A 25,288-nucleotide genomic window follows, 5' to 3' on the forward strand; every position below is an offset into this window, starting at 1 on the left:
ATGCAACTTTTGGTATAGATTTTACTACATAATAAACAAAATTTTATATTACCACATCTTCAAAGTAAATTCCTTCTGTAGCTATCCAGACTTGACAGAACAGTCCCAGAACTTGTTTACGATGTCTTAGGGATTTTGTCACTGGCTTCAACGTTTGTTACTGATTGGAATCAGTGACTTGTCAACTTCTCTCTCATTTTAGGGAACAGATATGTCTGTTGGGATAGATAGGATCAGAGGTATAAGGAAATTAGAGAAACACTATTATATCTTTCTTGGTCAGATATTTGTTGACCAGAAATAGCCAATGATTAGGCATTGTTAAAAGACCTAGTTTGTCCTTTCCATGAATTGGAACACTTGTCATACAGCTTCACCAGGCATGTTGAAAGTTTGTTCAAATTTTACAAAGTTTCATACAAAATCAATATTTGCTTGCTGCTCCAGAGCATTTCTTATCTGCAAATTTCATCCTGTCACACAGTTCATGATGGAGACAGGAAATACAAGTGATGATTGTATCCAAGCATGGATTTGAAATTAACATTCCCATTTCTTACAATTGTATGTAATGTGTAAAAATCATAAAATTTCTGTTTCATATTAGTACATATATAAAATAACTATGAATGAGAAATTAATCTTAAAATAATTTCTTTAAATTTTGCATATGAGAAAATGTCAAAATAATAACTATTAATTAACAGAATGATGTATATTCATCTGAGCTTTTATTTATATTATACTCTTTAAATAAGGTAAATTTGTAAAAACAAATCCGATGAAAACTTAACATTGAGAAATGACATTCATTCATGCATTTGAATTTACTATTTAATTCCTAAATTCCACGAATAAATAAGGTTACTATGCTCTGGAAGAAGAAAAAACATCATTGATGATAAAATAATTATTATTTAACCTAATGATTGTGATTTGTGCAAAATAAAATTCTTAAAATTAAACTTATTTTAATGAGATACGTAAAGTTTTGTAATTCTTGTAGCAAAGTGCATTTACTTGCATTTCACTGCAAAGTTTTCTTTCATGAAAAAAAATTTAATGTATCAAAATTGTGTACAGACTGCATAAACATTTCTTGCAAGCTGGATTCACCTTTAAATTATAGGTTAGTATACATGGATTAAAATAATTACTGAAAATATGTTTCATACAGTATTTCCAGTAAGTCTATGCTGATAATAGCTAAATATCAATTATTTGCAATGATATTATGATAGATGAAGACATTCACACATTACATATATTTAAGTATGGATCTCATAATGATGATATTTAAGAATCTTACATTATATTTACTTAGTTACTGCCTCTTTTGTAGATGAATATTCTATTTATGAAATCAGTGAAAAATACTGATTAGAATTTTATATGAAATTTTATGAATAATAGCAGTTGAGAAGGTATTTGAACAAAATCATTTTCCCATTTACATCAATTTTAAAATATGAAATATCCATTCAAATTCATACATGAAAATTATTTTTTTATCTCAAAATTACTGTTATAGAAATATTTTCCATGAAAATCTGGAAGCGTTTTTAAATGATTCTCATTTGAAGGTAAAAACAAATACTGCATATCTTGAAAACAATAAATAACAATCTGTAATGATTCAAACTCTGAAAACAACTGAAAAAGTCATAAATTAATTCTGATTATACTACACAACAAAATGACTGATTTTCTGTCAGCCATAGTATTGAGTGAATATGTTAATTTTTAAGCTGAATATGTTCTTAATTTTTTTCCCATCATGTGAAGTTGAGTGATATCATATATAACTTTTATACAATTTTACATTTCTTTAGTAATACATAATCTGTTTATATTGTTTAAAATGTAATTATAGTTAAGAGAGAGATTTCCCAAGAAAATTAAGTATATAGTAGTATAGAGCTATCATATTTGAATTTACTTGCCATGGTACTGTGTTTTTTTTATTTTTTTATTAGATGTTCTGATGAAATTATAATTTTCACCATTGATGGCATGGATTCTCAGAAATGTTTAAAAGCTATTAACATGAAATAGTCTAAAATCATACAAAATATTTCAGAGTAGTTTCCTACTGTATTATTTCTAAAAAAGTTTATAATTTTAAAAAATGCTAAACATGAATTTCTGTTTCATTCTGCCAATCTTCAAAATGTTCATTTATTAACTTTTGTATTTGAGGATCTATAAATATACCTTCTTTGATTTTAATATCATTCAGTTTTGGAAATTTATTCTTTAATTACATAAATGGAGAACTAGTTGAATCCATTGTCTACAAAAATTTTTTGTCAGACCAAGTTTAATGCACACTGCAAATAGATAAACTTTTCCAGGATTAATCAACATCTCTCATACAACAATTCTTTTTCTTAGATAAATGAATCTGTTGACCACTGTTTTTGCACATAATGACTTTTTTCCTCCTTTTATAGAAAACAAGTTTTTCATTTCTCAAGCTGCAAGTTGAGTAAAATAGTAAGCATTTTTTTAATTTTTAGGAATACTTTTCATACCAAGTACTTATGAAGAGGTTTCATATTTTCTTGATTCTTTCATTTTACTAACATGGTATAGATGGATATTTATAAGGTTCACAATATTTATAAGGTTCACAAACAAAGGTATAGATGGATATTTATTCCCATTACGGAGAATGTCAGATTTTAAGCTAATTTTGGATGAGTCAATGCATTATTCATGTATATTGTGTAGATGATAAATTATCTCTATTAACAAACAGCAATTTAATGCAAAATTTTCATATTACACTATCACATGTATCAATGGCATATCCAGGATTTTTAGAATACAGTACAAGACAGTTCTAAGGGGATTATAAGGCGTGTGTTCTCTACCAGTTTTTTGGTGAATGTTATTCAATTACCTTAGTTCCCTAACTTTTTACATCATTCTTTTTCATTAGCTTTGTAAAATTGTTAACTGTAAGATGGAAAATAGATAATTGATTGATTATAAATCATACAAATTACAGTATGATTTTTAATTGGTATGATTCCAAAAGGAGAAATAGAGTATAAAATCATTACATTTTTATTGTCAATAGAAATTATTGAAATTACTTATTTTGAATTTAAATTACAGCATCTTAAGTATATACTCCACACTTTTTGATATGTTTTCAAGAACTATTAGTTTAAATTTTTCTGCTTTTTTTACTGTTTGCAAAATATTACTTTGTTATTGAAGTTATTCAATATGCATTATTTTATTTATTTTTATTTTAAAGTAATAAAATTGATTGCTTTGGTATCAGGATGGTGCTACAGTATCATAAGCATCTCCTGGATATGCCCTTGATGTGTTTGTGATTACATATTTTGAAATACCACAGCTATATATATAAATAAAGGTATTTTTTTTTTTTTTAGATTGAATTACATATATATATATGAGGCATGCAATGCTGTAATGTAAATGCCAAAAACAAATTTTTCAGGAGAGAGAGAGAGACATAATAGCAATGAATTGAACCTTTAAAGAAATTCCAGGATAATTAATTGCAAATTCATACATGAAAATTATTATTTTTTATCTCAAAATTACTGTTACAGAAATTTTTTCCATGAAAATCTGGAAGCATTTTTAAATGATTCTCATTTGAAGGTAAAAACAAATACTGCATATCTTGAAAACAATAAATAACAATCTGTGGCCGTTGCATTAATTTCAAAGAGGAAGGACAAGTATCTTATGCATGGCAATCATTATACCTAAGGGAACAGTTGAATTAAAAATTATTTTGGAGAAATTTAAATTCGATTTAATCAATTTAAAATATTATTTTAAATTTTTAAGAGAATTAGTTGAAAAATTCTCGTTCATACATTTTTAAATAATTTTTAAAAACGTTCCAATTTCTGCATTCCAATTTAATGAATCCTGAAGATCTCCTAAGTAGATTGAAATGTTAGAGGTTGCAATTGATTATTGAGTTTGCAATTAATTTCCTGGAATTTCTTTAAAGGTTCAATTTGTTGCTATTATATATAATATATTTCAGACTTGAAGAGTTTCAGAGAGAGAGACACTTTCTAGTGAATGAATTCCTTCAAGTCTTGGAGGAATTAATTTCAATTTTACTATGAAATGGTAAAAAACTCATTCCAGAGAATTTGTAACCTACTAACAAAATAATATAAACATAAGCCATAATGCTTTGTGCCAGAAGTCATGTGACTTGCACTTAAAACATTATAGCTTGCACATAAATTCAATTTCAAACTATAGCCACTTACAGTGCCACTATTGCCACAATACTTCTTTGCAGCAGAAAACATTGTGTTTAGAATTTATTTCTTCAATAAAATGCATTTAGAGAAAAATGGCATTTACAACATTATGGTATTGCATGCTTCATACAAGTGTTTTCATTCATTTGAAATGATCAGGCGGTATACAATGAAAACCAAACAGAACACTTTTTAAATATCTGAACATAATCGATATTTAAAGAGAGACATGCACAGTTGCATTTGATTACAAAGAAAGATAAAATTTGAAATAACAATAAACATAACCATGAAACATAAAACTCTTTGTAATGGGCTTATAACCCACAAAATAAGAAACCTTATATCAGACAAAAATCCTAAGTGAGTTCAAGTTTGCCAGTGTTTTATCAAATGACTTCAGGTGATGAAAGAATAAACCAGCAGAAACTTGATTTCTAAGCTAATATACTCATATTACCAATATAAACAGACAAGGATTTAAAAGAAGTAAGCAACTTTCCAAAGTTTTTTTAAGTTATCAGTCAGAATCTAAATGGCTTGCACTAAGCATCAGGTAAGAATATTAAGTTATAAAACTTTGTCATAAAAATTGATTTTAAGCCAATTTTAAGTTGAAATTTTTTTAAAAACTAATCTCAAGTTCAGTTCATACATAATTAACAGTATAATTCTAGTACAGCATCAGGTTAAATTCTAATACAAAGTATAAGCAAAGTCAATTATAACTTTTAAACATTTTCACATATATTACAAGAAAAACAAATTTTAAAAAGTTTAAACAATTCAAATTTTATCTAATGAGCTAAATGAGATAAATAACACAAATATAGTAATTTAATAAACTTAATATGTTTTAGTTATTTAGCACATGAACATATGCATTTTAAAGTATTTACAACTATAATTTTTAATTTGTGAAATTACCATATTTTTTGCCTTATAAGACACACTTTTTTGTATCTAAAATTTATCTGAAAATTAGGATCCTATAGGTCCTCTCAGTCAAATACCTCTTATACTGTGAAGAATGTTTTTTTCCAAAAAGGGATATGAAAAATGTTGAGTCCCAATATAAATGCACTTTATAAGGCAAAACATATAGTATATGGTATTATTTATTAGATTTATATTTATTTCACTAAATGATAGTAAATATTGTAGCTGAAAATTGTTTATAGTTAATTACTTTGCCACTTGAGAAAGAAACTGAAGAAATATAACAATATTTAAAATACATAAATATTCATTAAAATTTTGAAATTTAGAATAAATTCAAGTTGTCTTATTTAAAATTTGTTTCATTACTAATTTTTATTAAGCATTATTTTCAGAAAAGCATTGATGTAGAATAATAATTTGTTATGTAATTTTGATAGATATGGTACAGAAAAAGACAAATTGAGGTTTTTTTAGAATTAACATTTGAATAGTTTTAAAAACAATAAAGTTAAAAATGTATTAAATTAAAATGTAACATATATATAAATAATGTGTCACTTTTTATTATTCATTCATTAAATTTATAATTAATATTTTTTTTTATTCCAAAAATAAGGTAGTAAAATGCATGTAATGAACATAGTTTGATTATTTTGGAGAAAAATTGTTTTACTGTTTCCATTTTTCCTATTTATAGTCTTTCTTTAAAGAATTTATCTGCATATCTGATAAGAGTGATAGTTTCAGTTTATAAGAATATATTTTATTTATTAGCAATTTGAGATTTTGTTTCAATAAATGACACTATTTCAAATATAACTATTTATTTCTCTATATTAACTTACCAAAAAATCTTAATTTTTTTTCTAAGTTTGAATGAAAAATTTACAGGTAATTTTATTAAGGATGTGTTTTATATGTTATCAAATATTCAAACTATTACATTTAATACACTGAATCAAAATTATAGCAATTTATACTAAAATCGAATGAATCTAAGCAAACATAGTTAAATGTATATTTTACAGTATATCTATTAAATAATTTATTTCATTTTATTAAAGTGAAAATTGCAGCTACTGTAGTTTTTTTTCTATTTTTTAATTTTAATATATCCTAACTAACCAAATTTTATCTTTTACATATTCTACACCTAATAATAATTTAAATTAACTTATTTGTTTCATCATTTTTTTAATAATTATTGCATAAAGCACTAATATAGGCTCTCAGACTTCAATATATGAAAAATTATTTCAAAACTGAATTATTAAATATTAATTTAAAACAAAGTTTTGAATTATCAAAATTTTAAATTTTAAATGATTTTAAGATTTATATAAAAAATTTTAAAAGTAATCTTTAAATTAAAAACTTTCGAAAAGTAAATGAAAAATTTTATATTTTATCAAAATTTCTTTTAATAACAAAAGTCCAAAAGACAAAGGTGTTCAGATAATTATAATCCTTAACTAAAATGCTGTATCATAGTAGATTCCAGCCAACAAGGAGCTGATATTTTTTCGATTAACATTTGTTTAAATATTTACAATACTTTTAAATACTTTAATTGCCTGTTGAATTTACTGGATATTTACGTGATCCATCAATTAGTTATGTATTATCGAACGCAAAAAAAAAAACAAAAAACGGCGCCACGTTCCATTACGCTTACGTTGCCGGGCAAAGTGTACTTTCTTTAGTGTTGAATTCTGTTCTATCATTATAAACAAATTTTAAAAAAAAAATTGTTCTTAACAGAGTATATTATTATTTCTTTTAAAAGTAATTTACACAACAAATTTTCGCTCTGTTTGATATAATGTGTTCCGTCGTATCGTATTAAAGATAACATAGTTAAAGATAGGAAGTTACATTTGGAATGGTCTATTCCTATCTCAATTTATTGTTTAAAAACCCCACACCAATATCTAAACCTCTTAGCTTGAGATTTAAATTATCGATAGATAGATCTTTCAGATACACCCGAACTTATTCCAAAAACAAAAAAAAATATTTTTTTATAATCGGTCGATCCGTTAGGTAACATCGTACAGTAAAATTCCAATCATCCAGTGATAAAGGAATAAAAGGATAAAGCGAAAGGTGGAAGCACAACAATCGCCGCATTCAGTAGGACAACCCAGACATCAGACAGGCAGGCGTCGATGCACATGACCCTCCTCCCGCATTAATAGTTTAGATCGTGTTATCTTTTGTTGTTTCTATTTGTGAAGCGATCGAAAGTTGCCGTCGACCATTGGCAATGAAAGTGAAATGGAGCAGACACTTGGATGGATCCTTTCGGATAAAATCGGGTATTCGTTCTCTGGACATCACAACCGAAAAAAAATGCTTAAATTTTTTCCTTCAACTTTTTAAACTTAGAAGAAAGAATGCTCAGAGTGACAATAGAGTCAACGATGTTAGCCATAGGCGCAAGGAACGGAGAATCGTTCAAAAAAGTTATCAATATCATACCAGTTTGTTATCTTCCGAGACTAGATTCGAAGAGGATAGTTTAGAAATAACAGAAGCACCAACTAAACATTGGAACGATGCAAGGCCTCTAACGGGAAGAGATCGGCCGAGGCCGTCCAAAATTAATGCCACTGTTCTGCCTTCTTACAAATCATTATTTGAAGGTGAACATGTGACTTCTACACCTCTTCTAAATCGCGCTATTTCTCGGCAGAGAACTAGTAACAGCGTCGTATCTATAAGCATTAATACAGATATTCGTTCAAGTCCTGGTAAGATAACTTTTTAAATTTTATCCATGCTCGTATTTGAAATTCTTTCTCTTTTTCTCCTTTTTAAAATTACATTGGTAGTTTGAGTAGGCTACTTTGAAAGAAAAAAAAAATCATAATTGTATAAATGCATTCATTCAAAGTATTTAAAATTAAATAAATGCATTTATTAACATAAAATACTGTCATAAATATTTATAGAATTTTTTATAATCTGTTATCGTAATAAAAAGTTTTTACTTCTCAATAGTTCGTTTCGATGAATAGTATGAACGACTGGGATAATAAAATATTTCCATTATCTGTTAAAATATTTACACAATACAAATATTTTATAAGTATTTATAATAAATAGTAATATAATTTAGAAGCTTACATTAATTATTTATATTATTTTAATGTAATGAAATATAAATATTTACTAATGATCGGCTTAAAAAAAAAAAAAAAAAACATTTACTATTAAATTGGAAAAGAAAATAGATATACAATTCAACCAGTTGACAATTAATTTATATATTCCAAACTAAATTTTAGAATGTAATTTGTGTTAGAAGGAAAAGATTTATGTTTTACATTAGATCTATTTGTGCACATTCAGAGAATACATGATTGTTGTGTTCGTGTAAAAAAAATTTCTAGCTGATAAATACATGATTGTTTAATATGACTATATCAAGCTTCTTCTAGAAATTATCAATATAAATCCATTTATATTAAAATAAAAATCTGAGTAATTTAAAAATTATTATTGACAAGTTGGATAGCCATAAATTCCACATTACTTCATTAACGTATCATACTTTACAATTATGTTGTATAAATGTTCCTCGTTCTTTTTCCTAGAGGGAACACAAGGAAAGCCACTAATTTCACAGAAGCGACCCATTTTTCCAAATTTGGACATGAGAAGGCCACCTCTCTGGGCCTCCAAGACAGAATTGTCAAAAGAGATTCAGCGTTTGGGAGCATTATGTGAGGCTAGAACAAAAGAATTAAATTTGGTGAAGATGCAATTAAGACATGCTGCCGCAGGATTTGAAGCATTTTCTGTATTGATTAAATATATGATTGAAGATGTAAGTAAATACTGTTTTAAAAATATCTTTCTATAAAGCAAACAAGTGTTTGTCTGAACAAAGATCAAGTCAATAAATTTTACTTATGCCTTAGGGTAGGCAGATGGTTTAAACATTAGAATTAAGATTTTTTTTTGTTTTAAATTGTTAATTTATTAAGTATCTTTGAAATTTTAAATGAAAAAAAATTATATACATATATATTTTTTAAGAGTTTATATTTTATATAAACTCTTAAAAAATCATCCCTAATTCAGCATTATTTGATTATGAACGATGCATGCTTAGATGATATCATTATAGCATTTCTAATAGATTAGATATGAATAAATTATACGCTAATGACAAGAGGAAAATAAATGCAAGTCTAACATTCATTGATTTGATTTGAGTAACTTGATAAATTTTGATTGATTAACTTGATAAATTTTCCAAGAAAATTATTTAATTATCTCTTGTTGTTTTACATATTAAATAACTATTTTTTAATCATGTAAAAAAATTATTGTAGTAGTAAACGTAACACTTTTAGTCAAAAATGTAAAAATTTCATAAATTATTATAACAGCTTTAGAACTTTAAAGACAGGAAAGTAATTAATAGCATATTAGTATAGGCTTGATAAAAAAATTTTACATTCATATGCAATATATTGCGATTCAATTATACAAGTATCATATTATAATAAAGTTTTGTTGAGTAAAGCAATTCTATCCGTTCATTAAGAAGAAAAAAGAATCGTTCATAAGCTCTGTTAAGTAGTTACGCGAATCTATCGTTTCCATTCCGTGATCTTCGCTGTTGCGCTAACGTATATAGTAGTAGTGGTAACAAATTCGTGACAGTAAGTCGTTATTTAAAAAAAAAAAAAAAAAAAAATCATTCTTTGGAGAAATGAGTCAGTTTATTGTTTCAATGCGGTGGTGTTATGTTAATCTTTCGTTGTTGTCTGTTTCAACTTAATTCTAATCGTTTAAAAAATACTTATTGCGTTACTAAAAAATAATTTTTTGGCAAATTTCAAATGTGATGGAGTTCTTATTTTCGACGCCAATACACGCGTGACATAATTGCATCCGTCGTGTGCATATTCGCATCAATAATCAATAATTGTGTCAAAAAGTAGTCGCAAGTTTTTGGCGTTTCTGAAACTAAACTAGAACGAAATATAAGAACGTTATTGAATTTAAAAAAATGTAATCGTACTATCAATCATACATAAAAAATATATTTTTAAATTCGAATAATTAAAAACGGCAGTAATTTTTTATTACAAAATGATAGATAAATATACTTATAATTTTTAGATCCATAAATTAATTTTTATACGCGTTTTTGGTCACCTTTTCATCCGTAGACGAGTTCATCGACACCTGCAGTTGCACGAGAAGAGTGTTTAGTTGTTTAATGAATGAGTCTGTAATTTTTCTTCCAGAAGAATATTTGTTGTTTTAATATTAACTTTTATCGTATTCCTACCTCGAATAATTCGAACAAGGATCTTTTTTAAGTATTAATTAATTTAGAATTTTTTAAAAAGATCGATTCTTTTGTTTATTATTAAAATAATTGAAAACGAATATCTTTAATTTCATATTATAAATTAATTTTGAAAAAATTTCTATTTTCATCGGGGATGGATCTAAACGAGAACGATTGTTTCCTACCATCCCCTAAGATTTTTTTTACTGTTAATAGGAACTTGAAAGTTCTTTAATTAAAGAAATAATTAAGTTTTTTTTTTTAAAGAATAACCGACTATTGTAAATTTATTTTTACATTTTTCAATACAGAAGTTTTTAAAGTGGAAATTTTCGACGGAAACAAAAAGAGAAAATAAATACTTCGGCTTCTTTAACAACAGATGTATTTAGAAGTTAACGAATTTTCTATCAGAAGCGATCGTCATATTATTTTAAAACATACGTCAGTGAATTATTTCTCAAGTTTTCTTCCTTCTCAGCTGCTATAGGCTATATAACAGAAGGAAAGTATGGCGATCGGTCGAAAAATGACCACACAAGATTTTTATATTTTTGGAGCCAAGATCTTGAAACATCGAGAAATGCAAAAAAATTCGGGAGTTTTTTCTGTATATATGGATATATGATTGTGTATTTGTTTGTGTGTGGGGAGGCTCGATTTTGTTCACCCACTTCAAAGTTTAATAACTCCTGTGCCTTTTGTCGAAATTTTCTGAAATTTTGTAGGAAGGTTTGCGTATTAAGGGGATTGACTCAATTAAATTTTGGTGGTTAAAGGTTAATGGGTGGTGAGATAGAGGCGTGTCGTGTGTCGTATCTCAACAGGAGTCGGGTTTAATGATTTTATTTGTCATTAGCATTATATAAAACTCATCTCTACCCTTAAATTAAGCTTTTTGCAATTTTATAATAATTAATAATATAAAACGTTTTTAAATAAAATATAATAACAGATGGCGCCACTACAATTTTTAGTTTTTTTGCCGGGAATGTTACGCAACTCGTTTTTTTTAAAATATAAATATGTAATAAATTTTTTCGAGAAATTAAATTGAAATCGATTGTTTTATTTTATTTGACATGCGGTAAAATATTTTCGAGAGCCTTTTAAAATTTTATCTATACCAGAGTGGATAGATGTACTGTACTCAGTGCCGTTTTTAGGGGAGGGTCTACGGGGCCCGGGCCCAGGGCCCCGAGGTCGTAGGGGTCCCTGAATCAGAAAGTAATAAAGTTACAAAGAAAACAAATAGGTTACTTGAAATGAAGAAACCATTAATAATACGATTGAAATTACTCCTTCAACACGTAGTGTAAAGTGTTGAGTACAGGGTGAAAAATCTCACTGGCTAAATTAAAATAATAAGGTCAACAGATTTTCTGGGATATGTTAAAAGGGTGATAGCACGATATCGGTAACCGGTCTCGTCCGTGCTAGCTACACCAGCAACCTCTAGGTCAGTAATCTAGTATAGATTCTGTTTCTACATGGGGGCCCCAACATTCTTTTGGCCCAAGGCCACTTACGTTCTAAAGACGGCACTGGCTGTACTGGTTTTTCAGGTACCAATAGCAGTAATGTTACAAAAGTGAAGTAATAAACATTTCTGCCACTTTGACAGCTGTAATCGCTTTGCTGCGAATGTTTGGCCCCAGCACAGCTACAGTCACCAGTAAACATTCGGAATTCTTTTCAAAGAAGAATTTTTCTTGTTTTTAACTTGATTTTGTTTTTGTTCTGTTTTAAAATTTTATTATTATTAAGATGCTTTAAAAAACAGTTACATTAAAGATAAAAAACAAATTCGTTTGTTATAAGCTCTTTTTATATTTGGACCCTATGCAGTTGCATATTTTAAATAATGGTTAATATAGTTCTTATAAAGTATATTGCAAGAGAGAGTATGTCATTTTATTCTACTATAGAGATGGCTGGGTGGTCAAGCAGTCAAGGTGGCAGCCTACAGCTCTGGGGGAGCCAAGATCAAATCCAGATGGGTCAAAAAAATCCCCAGAAATTTTTTGGGGATGATCTGTCCAGACATGTCCCCCGTCCCTCACCCCATTGTGGGTCTGGCCAAACCCATAATGGGCTTGCTAAAAGAGACCCTCTTAGTGTTCACAGGGCAAAACAAGTTAAAAAAAATTTCATTATCTGTTTTAAATTACATTAGTTTTCTATAAGACTGGATAAAATTGAAAGTTTTTTCAAGTTCATATAAAAATCTTTATTATAGATTAATTTAATAAATTGAAATGACTTATTTTATTTTCTTGTTTTAAAATTATTATACAGAATATCTGCACATTAAATTTTACTAATGCCAAAGTAATGAGTTAAATAGCCATAGAAACTATATTTTAAAATTTATTTCAAAGAATGCTTGTATCGAGTATATTTTTTAGTTTTTCTCAATCATTTTTAATTATATACATTATGGGTTCTTAGAATTGGAATGCCTGGATAGAGAGGAACAGAACCCAACATATCCAGGACAGATTACTCATGATGAATTCTTTCAATACACAAGAACCTTTTTATATCCCAGTAAGAACAAATTTAGTTAAAACTAACGTTTTTGATCATACTCATGGTCTTCCTCAGGCTTTTGACCAGTACTGTTCGAATATGGAACGAGTCGAACAACATGTTTAAAATAATTTTAAATTTGGAAATATTTAAAAGTTAGAAAATAATTTTTGGTTGTATGCGCTACAATAGTGATAAAAATATCACCATATCACCACAAATAAATAATAAAATGTAGTTAATGGTGTAGAAACAGTATCTACATGTTAGTGTTGCTCTCGTAGTGTAGCCCGAGGAAGACCATGAGTATTGTTGAAAATGTTAATTTCGTTTTAAATTTGTTCTTACTGGGATATAAAAAGGTTCTTGTGTATTGATTATCCTTCCCAGTGATTATCCGAGAAGTGGTTTTATTTTATGAATTCTTTCTTCAATCTTAGATCTTGGAGAAGCATGCTGATGCCTTTATCACCTTGATCATCCAGCCATTCCTTCTAAAAATAGTAAAATTGCCTGTATTGAGAACAAACATGTGTTCTGTACTGAGGACTTGATATGAAAGTTGAATGGTGGGATGGCCAAAACAGTTAGTGTCAGCCTATTGCTCTAGGGATCTGGGATCAAATCCACAAGGTTGAACAATTCAAGAATTTTTTAGGGAATGGTTTGTCCTAGATATGTTGGGGCCTGGCTGAATTTATGATGGGTATGATTAAATTGTGGTTAAATTTGTATTAACAGATTTGTCCAGGAGAAATAAATAGTAGATACTTTAAAAAATTCTTTATTGTAATAATTTTAAATTAAATAACATCTTGATATATATAAATTGAAACACATGAATACTTCTTAAGAGTTCATGCAAGTGACTTATGGTAATCAATAATACTTTCAAATACAAAGACACTGAAAATATCATAAGGTGTTTTCAATGTCTTTATATAAGATGTATGGTAATGTTTCTGACTAAAAGGAAAAAACATAGCAGTTATGTTTTCTTAAATTTATATAAAGCTATTACAAAATTTATCTTTGAAATATTTAATGAAGTTAATAGATATTTTAATTAAATTTAGTAAATATTTGTTTGCATTATATTTTAAAATATAGAAGTTCAAGTAGACAAAAATTTATTTTAGATAAGAAATATTTTCAGCCTTAAGCATTATCATCCTGTACATAGAATGTTATTTAAAAAAATATTTGAAAATTGAAATCTGTTTCAAATTTATATTAAAATTTATTATCTTTCTGTTTATTTTCATTTTCTGTTAGTAGCATAATTTTGTTAATTTCCAGATTATTAATGTTTTTGTGATATTTTTCATCATTGATATAATTTTTGATATTGCTAATAATTTTATTTTTTAAAGTTAGTTAATATAACAACTCTTAAAATTTGTGAGAATTTAAACTATTGTAAGATTTATTTTGTAGCTGAACTGATATACTTAAAAATGTTCAAATATAAAGCAAAATTTAATATAAAAATGAAACATTTTATAAGCTATATGTTCTGAAGATTGAATGAATTGAAATTGGTGTATTTAGCAGTACTGTTTAAAAGTTCTTTGAATTTGAAGAAAATTATATTGGCCTAATCGTAAAGGATCTACAGATAATATAATTTATTCTATATGTTATTTTAAAATTTTGTTTTCACTAAAAATCTTTTGAATTCTAATTATTGTGAAAAAAATTCAAACAAAAAATTGTAAGTAAACATTTATATATGAGATTACTTTTAAAATACAGTCAAACCTGTTTTTATGCGCTCTTTTTATGTGCGATTTTTATTTGTGCGATTTTTTTAATGCGAATTTTTAATTTATGCGGTTTTTTTTGTGCGATTTTTTATTCGTGCGGTATAGTTGGTGACTAGTTTCGTGCGATTTGTCATGTCTCACGTTGACTTATTATAGCTAAATAAACTTATTATAGCATAAATGCACTTATTATAGTAATATTATTGCATGAATGTGCGAAAAATGAAATAATTTACTTTTTAAGTCAACAAAACACCACCTGGACAAAAATATGTAAAACAGACGATAGACCAGACGATGCAGTCAAGTGCTGACATCTGTTGTCAATAAATTCTATTTCGTACGGTTTTGAGTTATTTTCTATGTGAGACTTTTTTTATGCAGTCCCTGTTGACCGCATAAAAAAAAAATATTTTTTAATTGTGTTGCGAAAACTATTTTTTACAGCCATTCGTGAAGTTTCGTGCGATTTTTTTTAATGCGTCTTTTTTAATGCGGTCCCTATCCCCCGCATAAAAACAGGTTTGACTGTATTGTATAACATATTCTATTAATATCACTTAGTAAATACATCATTACATGCGTTATAAATAATTTATCTTTTACAGTTCATAAAAAATGTTTTTCAAACTTAATATAAAAAGTCATTTGTTTAAAAGAATGAAAAACTTGCATTGTCAAATTAAAAATTAAGTGGGAATTGCAATGAAAAATTAATTGCTATGTACATTATTTTGACTTTATTAATGGATTTATAATTTCTTTTAGTTATGATTCATTACATTATATATTATTAATTAATACTAACATAAAGATTTTTTATAGCTTAATGCTTTCTCTGGACCTAAAGTTGTCTTGGAAATGAAAAAAACAAAGCAAGATTTAAATAAGAATTTGTTACAATTAAGTATGTGCTTTAAATTATTTATAAACAGAGTATTTTTTTTATATAGAAATAATTTATCAATTCTTTGTTGAAATTTATTATTATTATTATTATTTTGTTATCTTATAGAAAATTATCAAGATCAGATAGAAGATTTGAAGGTAAACCATGCACAAGAAATATCTAATTTAACTGAAAAAGTTTCCAGAATACATAATGATGAATTATGTGATTGTAAGTAAAATTTATTTGGATTATTTATACAAAATTACCAAAGAAAGACTAATTAATTACCAGATATTAATATAGCTTGATAAAAAATTATGGCAATTCATTGGTACTACATGTGTATTGTGTTATATACTGTATATATACATACATATGTACATACATACATACATACATACACACTAGACAATAGTATTTTTCAAATTATGAATTTTATCTATTATTATTATTACATTTAACAATTAAACAAATTACCATATTAAATTAATTATGTTTTAATGTGAAATAAGAATCAGTTGCAAAGACATGTTTTTTCTTTTTAATTACACATTTTGATTATCAAATAAATATACTTTCTTCAAGGATAATAACTGAAAACCAGTACTTGAAATACAGTAATAATAGTATCATTAAATGGTCTTGCCACAAAATAAATCAAAAAGTTCAAAGTATGTGGCAAATAAGTATTTGGAGGTATTGTTAACTATGTATTACATAATCAACTGGGAGATGTTAAGGATAGTATTTTTGTAATAATAGGCAAAGTATTGTATAAATGGTTTTATAACTTTAAATATACTGTATTTTTGCAAATACATTAATCATAAACTGTAGATTATATTAGCTCATAATTATGTAATGTAGAGTTTTCATAGTAAATAGTGTCTAAAGTGAAAATATTCATGTAATAATACTAGTTAGGGTGCATTATAAGAAATTATTAGAGATTGCATTTTAAAATTTTCAGATATCTTATAAAAATAAGACATTGAAGTCAGATCAAGCATTAGGATTTTTGTATTGCTAGATGTCTCAAAAATTTATGTTCTATAAACAACATTTTATCATCTTGTCATATGTAACAAAAATGTGATATTAGTTCAGTTTGGATTATGATGTTACTATATATTTTGTTACTACTGTAGTAACTAGATTTTAGCAAAATTCAGTATTTTGAAACTTAATGAGTCTGAATCAAATGTAGATTTCTGAGTCCAAGTCTATGTTAAAATATATTGATTTTTATTGAGTGAACTACAGTATCTACAATATGTTCAAACAACAAAAAAACTATATGTTTTTAAGTAACTCTAAATAAAATATTTTTTGTCTAGTTTAGTTATTTTCTATTTAGAACTATACATCAAATTTCATATACTGTGTTTAGAAAATAAAGGTAACTATAGTTTAATTGAAATTCATATCGTATTTGTGAGCACCACTTTAACTATAATTTCCAAATTATTATTGTGTGCAACAATACTTTTTCATAGAAGTTTAGGAAGCTTTATAACCTAACTTCATTATACTTTCTTGAATAAAATTATCATCAGCAGCAGTCAATTCAGAAACAATTTCAAGATTTTTTTTTTGCTACCTATCAATAGTTCTAATTTTTTGAAAATAGCATTGTCATCTTGCTTTTCATTATCATTCTGCAAAATAATTTCATGTTTAGTTGATAAATGTTTTAGAATCGTTGAAAAATTTCCATTTCTATTTCAAATTTTGTCAACTATTTCATGGATTGAATTTTCAACTTCGCAGCTGCATTGAAGAATTTCTTTGGAATTTTTCAATTCTATCTACTGTGCTTTTTCTTTTAAATTTTCATAAAAAATAAACAAACAAACTTAACATATATTTACACCTTCCTACTCATATTTTTCAATGTTGTCAGATTTATGAAAAGTTGTTTAATTATTTCATTTTTTTCTGAATAAGCAGGTGATTTTCAAGTTTCCAGAAAATTGAAAATCATCTAAATTATAAAAAGACATGACTTAAAAATTCTGTTGTGCAAGCATTAATGTCAATATTTAGATATGATGACAAAACTAAGCTAAATTAGTAAAAATAAAATACAACTAGCATCTTATTCTTACTAATTATGTTTAGTTTTCTTATATCTTACTAATAATGCTTGGATGATCAATGATTTCTATTTAAAGCAGTTAAAATATATAAACTTTGGACTTAGACTCATCAAGTTGTACACAGAATATTGAGTCTGATTAAAAGTGAAAAGACTTGGCAAGTTCAAGTCTTTTCACTTTTACTCAGAACCAAAAATCCCTAGTAGAAACTATATTGTCATATAGCTATCATGTTAATATTTGTGCAATTTTGTGTTTGTTCTTAGAGATATCAATAATTTTAATTGGATTATTAATTAGCAACAGTTTAATATTTCAACACTTAAGGAGATTGCAGTTTTCTTAATCTATTAGGGATGGTTAATACAACAAAGCAATTGGTTATAATGGATATTGTATATATAATCAAATAATAATGAAAGTTTTAATAAATCAATTGGATTTTCATTATATTGTATATTTAATGCAATTTAATTATTAAAGTACTTAAAAATATTATTTCATTTCAGTAAAAATGAAACATAATTGTGAATTAGAAGAAGCAAAATGTCATCATGAAAAGAAGGTAGGCATACATAATTTTTGGCATTTTTGTAAAGCATTTGCTGGCATAACCAATCCAGCTGAAAACTTTAGCATAAAATGTGTATATGTCAAGTAATTTAAATTAAGTAATGAAAGTTTTTAAGACTTTGGAATCTTCCTTTCAAGTTCCATATTGTGAGATGCTGAGGGCATGGGTTGAACCCTAGATACCTCTTACACAGCTTTGGATCGGCGAGATCTGCCCACATTGTCTGTGGATGGCTTGTAATAATGTAAAGGCTAAAGATCGCAAGATCCTTGTCCTGTCAGGATGCTGACACCAGTTAGGACAGGTCAAAATTGCATCCTGACTCGCGATACTACATGATTTATGAAAAAGGAGGGCTTGATGAGTGGGGAGTGCGCTGGGAAAGTCGAGAGGATGTCCATTTTCTGAAGGAATCAGGTAGACAGAGTTTAAACTTAAAAGTTAAATAAAAGTTTAATATAACTCTAACTCTAAAATATACACAAAGACTACAAGATACCGATTAAATGCAATTAAATGTACAAATATATAGAGTAATGCAACAAGGTTCTTCTTATGCTGCTTGCGATACGCATGCTCGCTTATCTATGCCCTAATGTAAGCGCAGAGAGAGAGTTTACAACTTTCTAAAAAAGGGATATCTCAGATAGGGATAATGGTATGTGTATGGCAAGTCTTCCAACTGGTGTCTTCTTCTGGGACTAGGTCAGGTTCATTTTATGGAGGTCTGGGTGACTAGAGTGATCACTAAGGAAGATAGAACTTCATCTTTTTAAGGACAAACCTCTTGTACTCTTGTACTTCATTTTCTATAGAAATTTTATTAGGCCATAAATTATTCCAACACTTCTGTAGAATTGTAGAAAGTATATTATTCCAACATTCAACAGTTCAGAAAATAACATCTTTAATACTGAATTTTCTCCAAAACTATCTATAATCTATAATGCTTTTAAAATCTCTTTTCTATGTATTAAGTTTTTTTTATCAACTCTGCTTTCTGTAGCAATATATATGTTAAGCTTATATTAACATACTTTTTCATATTGGTTTGTTATAATAAATTATTTTTAATAAAAATATAGGTACTTGAAATGAAAGAGCTCTATGAGAAAACAATTTACAAAAATGAAGAACAATATCTTAAAATAATGGAAGAGTTGAAAGATGAATATGTTAAACAAAAACAAGGTAGTATATTATTTTAAATATAGTATGGAATTTAAAATCATGCCTATACAAAATATACAAACAATATTAATCATATATTTATAGAAATTTAACCTAATTAAATGATAACAGATTTATACATCTAAAGGTTTATTTTACTGTTGAAACAATGAAATAAAATTGTATATAAAAATATGTAAATTGTAAAAATTAAAAAATATTGCTCTTAATAGTAAAATTTGATAATTTTTTTTAATTGCTTTTCTTAATTCCTTCTTAATACTTAAAATTTGGAGTTATCCAAGAGGAAAAATGGAGATGTAGACAATATATAAATAACAAAGTTTAGAATCTATGATTAATTCATTTTTTTTAATTTTCACTTTAAAGTTTTTTTTAACTTACATTAATTTTTTTTGTTTGAATGCTTGCTTATAATTTTTTATAATTAATTATCAAAATGAAATCTTGCATACTATCCTACATAGAAATGACTATGCATTTACAGTAGAGAGTCGTTTATCCAAATCAATTGGGGACTGGGGTTGTTCGGATAACTGATTATGTACGCAAAAATATATTAACCTGTTCGATGTTGAAATTTTTCTCCATTGCGTGTCACTTCGTGTTGAATTTTCGTCGATTTTAAGCCTAACGAAAATTTTTATAATAATAATAATCGAGGCTATTGTATCGTTAAAAATTATTTCTTTATTTTGTACAAACAAAATAAATATATTGAAAAATATAAGAACATAAAAATTATACTTTAGAAGTAAATCTAGTATCAAAAAAGTTCAATTCAACACGACACAGTCCGAGTGGAAAGCATTCGGATAACCGGTGTTCGGATAAATGACTCTCTACTGTACTTGAATACACATGCAACGTGCATCTAGGAAATTATTTGATAAAGTTTATATATTTAGTTGTAATCAAAATTTTTATACTAAAGTGGGATTTGGTGAAATATTAAAATGAATAGACAAAACACATTTTTTTTTTACTCATGTCTTTTACTATTTTAATTTAACCCAACAAATTTTCTCATTTATGATTTGATTTATATATTACTACTTTTTAGTGGTGGTAACAATGTTTCAAAGCTACAATCTAAACATAATTTCCATCTTCAATTTTCAAATAATAATAATAATAATAATAATAATAATAATAATAATAATTCATCAAAGATAAGATTCTTATAATTAATAATTTATTTAAATTAGTTGTAATCAATTAAATTTTTTAATTATAATGTTTTCACTTTTCTGAATATTGTTTTTTCAAATTTTTGTTTCTAATTCTTTTATTTTACATATTTCATGAAACAATGCTTATCTTCAGGCAAAAAGGGTTATATAACTTCAGATAGACAAATGTTTAAATATTACTTTAAGGATTCAAATATTCCAGGTTATGTGAAATACTAGAAAAAATAAAAATTAGATATAAAAAAATATGCACGAACCTGAACTAAAATATAAAGTTTGATGTCTTAATTTAAAAATGAAATCCTTCATTGATTTGTACAAAATGTAATCTAAATTAGAATTGATCTTTCCCTTATGTGATGATTAATTAATTTTTTATTTTAATATTACAAGTTGAGATTTTAAATGCAATAAATTTTTTAATATATTTTTATTCGGTAATTAACAACAATAATTACAATAAATAAAATTAATTTTGTACTAAAATAGTCAAATAAATTGCTATCAAATTTAAGAAATCAGAATGATGAGAATAATTAGGATAAAGATAATGATTTAAAGCCACTTTCAGAATATTTGGGTTATTATATATTAGCCAGCCAGAATATATTAGCCAGCAAAAGAGAAAAATTAACTTAGTGATATTTTAAACATTTGGTTAATAATAAAACAATAAATATTATTATAAATAAATATATTTTATCAGTTGCTAAACAGAATTTTTTAGGCAATCAGTTGGCTGAAATTATAATTACACCCATACCTCGCTATACGGCCGCTCTTTATACGGCATTTCGCTATAACGGCCCTCTTCAATTAAGGCACGTTTTCGATTTACGGCCTAAAATGTTTCGCTATAACGGCAAAAAAACTTTTTTTCGATGTCGATATATCTACATGTTGCCAATCTTGCGCAAGCGCAATCTCGATGCACACTCTTTGCTATTTCCTCTTGTTTACGAGCCTTATTCAGTGTGTGCTCATAAAGCGGCTGGTTTAGACTTGTCTGTGAGTGTTTTATATACATATTTATTACTGATTGTTACACATTAACTGGAAAAATTGGAAACAATTAGGGACATTTTTGGTACGTAAGTACTGTACATATGTATGTAAGTACAAATTAAAAATTTTTAATCTAGCACATGATCTCGGCTTTGAAGGTTTGAACGAACGTGATGTGCTTGATCTACTTGAAGCTGATAGGGAACCCCTTTCATATGAGGAACTCATTCAGTTGCAAGCAGAACCGGCATTTGATGAAGAGACAGAGCCTGTTGTATCCAAACAGCTAACATCAAAAAATTTGTCGAAAGCTTTTTCCAGTTTCGAACAAGGAATAAACATCCTCCTTGAAAACGATCCTGACGTCGAACGTAGCGCTAAAGTTTCTCGAGGAATTAATTCAGCCATTAGCTGTTATAAATCACTGAAGAACGAAATAGACAAGAAGGCAAGACAAACAACGTTGGACAATTTTTGTAAGCCAGGCCCATCCTTACCAGCGAAAAATGATGACGACAGTGATCTGCAGGTTACCATTTCTTCATCGTCTTCAGATTAAAGCCATTTTTTAAAAAAATATGTATGTAAACATACACATATTTTATGTAACATGAAGTTGTTTCATTTTTGTTTATAGATTATTGTTGGTTTTTGGAGTCTGTTATTATTTTATGTACAAATGTATGTACTTGTTATGTATGTATTTTTGATTTAAATGAAATAAAAAGATAAAATGCATTTTGAATGATAAACCATGTTATATATTTAACAAATTTGGAACCGATCCCATTGAATTTGTATGAATTTGTATTAGAATAATTGATTCCTTATACGGCTTTTCGCTTTGCGGCCAAGTTTCGTGGAACGTATCTAGGCCGTAAAGCGAGGTATGGGTGTATTTGCTAACTATTGAGATTTTAAGGACCTAAACTCGAATTTGATGGAATTTTCAAGAAGTGTTTTAGATGGTCTGGCTAGATATATTGAGCCACTTTCTCATTATTTTACTCTTCCATTGCAGACTTGGATGACTTTGTAATGGTCATTAAATAAAAGTTTTTTGAATGCTTACAACAACAAGCAAATAAAAAATTTAGATTCGAACATACACCTAAGCACTAATTTTCCAGCAATAACGTAAACAAAAAAACAATAAAAAAATTTATTGATTTTATCTTTTAAATTTCTTTTAATAAAAAAACAACTATTGGAAATTTCGTTTTGTTATGTGATCAGGTTAAAAAAAAGAAAATAAATGTTTTAATTCCTTTTTAAGCTGAAAGTTTTAGTAGTTGCATTTTAGTTATTCAGAAAGAATTAAATATATTTATATTTTTTAATTAATAATAATTTGTGACACAATATAATTTTTGAATTATTTTATTTTGTTTATGAAAGCTGATTATCACGTAATATTTATGGAATGTATTAATTGCAAATCTACATGTGTGTACCATAAACTTTTTATATTGATATAATGAATATTTTAGTAGAACTTATATTCTAACAGATAAATTCAGATTGTATATTGGTGATTCAAAAAGTAGCCTTAATATGGTCATAAAAAATTTTAAATCTCATTGGGGCGGCTATAATTTTGAGATATGTCATCAAGCAGACAGATTTAGTGTGCACAGGTATGCCATGCATCATATGGACTGTTATATCAACAGACCTTAACAAAGATGGCAGCACTCTTACAGATATGCTCCAAAGAGGAACAGCATGCAGTTATCTGGTTTTTGAATAGTGAAATTGCTGGTGATGAATTATAGATTTATTACTCTCAGCCAGAGACTAAGCAAGCAAGCGAGTGGTAACATTCCATATCATGAAAACCAAAAAATTTACATGAATCCTATGGCCAGCATGGTAATTCTCACACTTTTCTGGGACCATAAGGGTTCAATTCTGGAACATTTTATGCCCAGACATTATCAATAAATAGTACAGTACAGTGTTGTGGTACAGCACTAGTATTATTGTAAAATTTCTTTTTTGCGTATGTTTCGTTTTGTTCTGTATCAGGTCATATATTGTACTAAATTCATTCTCTTCCATTTTGTATCGGGACATTACATTTTAATGTGGTGCATATTGTGTATCCGTTGATTGGGTAAGAGTTAGACCACATGTGAATGACATACTCCCTAATGGCGGGAGATACAAATCCAGATGTTTCATCATGGGAAGCCATTCTTTTTGTTTGGTGTCTCCTGCTTGCTAAATACCTGCCATGAGTGAGAAAGAAATTGGTCACCAGTGAAAGGATTTGGACGCTAGGAAGTTGGACTAAATAAAAGACAATCCAATTCCATCCATGTGAATTTAGCAATCATTGACAAGGAATGAGTACTCAGTGACAAGGGAACTAATGTAGGGAACTAAGGAAACAAGTGTAAGACTTTTATTTTTTTTTAACATTGTAGCCAATTGTGGTGTTCTCATCACATGTGGAACTATTCTTGTAATTGTACAAAGGATATGAGAGTGGGGGTCGAATGACCACTAAGTTCATTGTGTATATATATTTATTTTTATGTATATATGCATTTACCATTGTAAATTACCATAAGGAAATCCACTAAGTCTCTTGTATCAAGACCTACTATGTTGTAATTACACAGAATAAATTTTATTTCCTCATCCATTAAAATTTGTGTAAAGTCCTTGTTGTTTTCCCCTGCCTTTACCCTACCCACATACCTAGTATACCATGGTATACAAGTGTAGAACAGCATATTATGATTTGCTTCAGAATCATTTGAAACCTGCAATAAGGACCAAATATTGTTGTTTGTGCAGTTCTGGTAAACTCTTACAACTTGAAAATGCATAGCCCTACACATCTTGTATGACAATCCAAAAAATCTCAGATGGAGTTGTCCTCCACATTCCTCCTATTTGCCTGACCTTGCACTGAGTGATTATCATATCTTTGTACTGCTTTGTACCACTTGGTGACAAAAAATTGAGTACAAATGATAACATGAAAACAGTGGTGCATGAATGACTGTGCAGTCAATCAAAAGATTTTTTTCTCATGGAATCCAAGCAGTAGTGAAACATTGGTGCACATGTACTGAACGGAGTGGTGATTATATTGACTCGTCCTCATATTTGGCATCAAATTATTTTTTTTTGATAATTTTTATATTTTCTGGATTTTAAATATTATATTGTATAGAGTGTATGTTAATTTGTTTAAGAAAATAATTTCTGACTAACTCATTACTAATTAATACACCATCTAAAGTAAAGTTGGAATTACGTTTTGTAATGTTATTGTCTATTTGACTATAAAATTTATTAATTAACCAATAATGTTGATATTTTTATTGAGAATAATTAAGGAGTCAGTATATTAAATTATATTTGCATGGCTTATAGTCATAGCAATAATAATAGAATGTTTGAAGTACAGTTGACTCTCGATATAACATGCATGTCGAGCAGGAAACAACACCCGCGTTATAAGGTGAACAGCGTTATACCGAGTGGCGTGATGT

General features: G+C 27.4%; 1 protein-coding gene and 1 long non-coding RNA gene across 2 annotated transcripts in view; both read left to right on the forward strand.

Moving 5' to 3' along the window:
- LOC136983338 (restin homolog) overlaps nucleotides 1–25,288 on the forward strand; it is a 92,465-nt gene that overhangs the window by 50,646 nt on the left and 16,531 nt on the right. Inside the window, exons 6-10 of the mRNA XM_067280034.1 lie at nucleotides 8,813–9,045; nucleotides 15,651–15,732; nucleotides 15,841–15,945; nucleotides 18,326–18,381; nucleotides 19,476–19,581. Of these exons, the coding sequence (XP_067136135.1) occupies nucleotides 8,813–9,045; nucleotides 15,651–15,732; nucleotides 15,841–15,945; nucleotides 18,326–18,381; nucleotides 19,476–19,581 (582 nt within the window). The remainder of the gene's footprint in view (nucleotides 1–8,812; nucleotides 9,046–15,650; nucleotides 15,733–15,840; nucleotides 15,946–18,325; nucleotides 18,382–19,475; nucleotides 19,582–25,288) is intronic.
- On the forward strand, nucleotides 21,567–22,517 carry LOC136983339 (uncharacterized). Its single transcript, XR_010882030.1, has 2 exons — nucleotides 21,567–21,815; nucleotides 22,210–22,517. It is a non-coding gene; the product is annotated as an uncharacterized lncRNA (long non-coding RNA).

The sequence above is a fragment of the Centruroides vittatus genome, unplaced genomic scaffold (genome assembly GCF_030686945.1).
Source record: "Centruroides vittatus isolate TY-2023 unplaced genomic scaffold, ASM3068694v2 contig_880, whole genome shotgun sequence".
NCBI lineage: Eukaryota > Metazoa > Arthropoda > Arachnida > Scorpiones > Buthidae > Centruroides > Centruroides vittatus.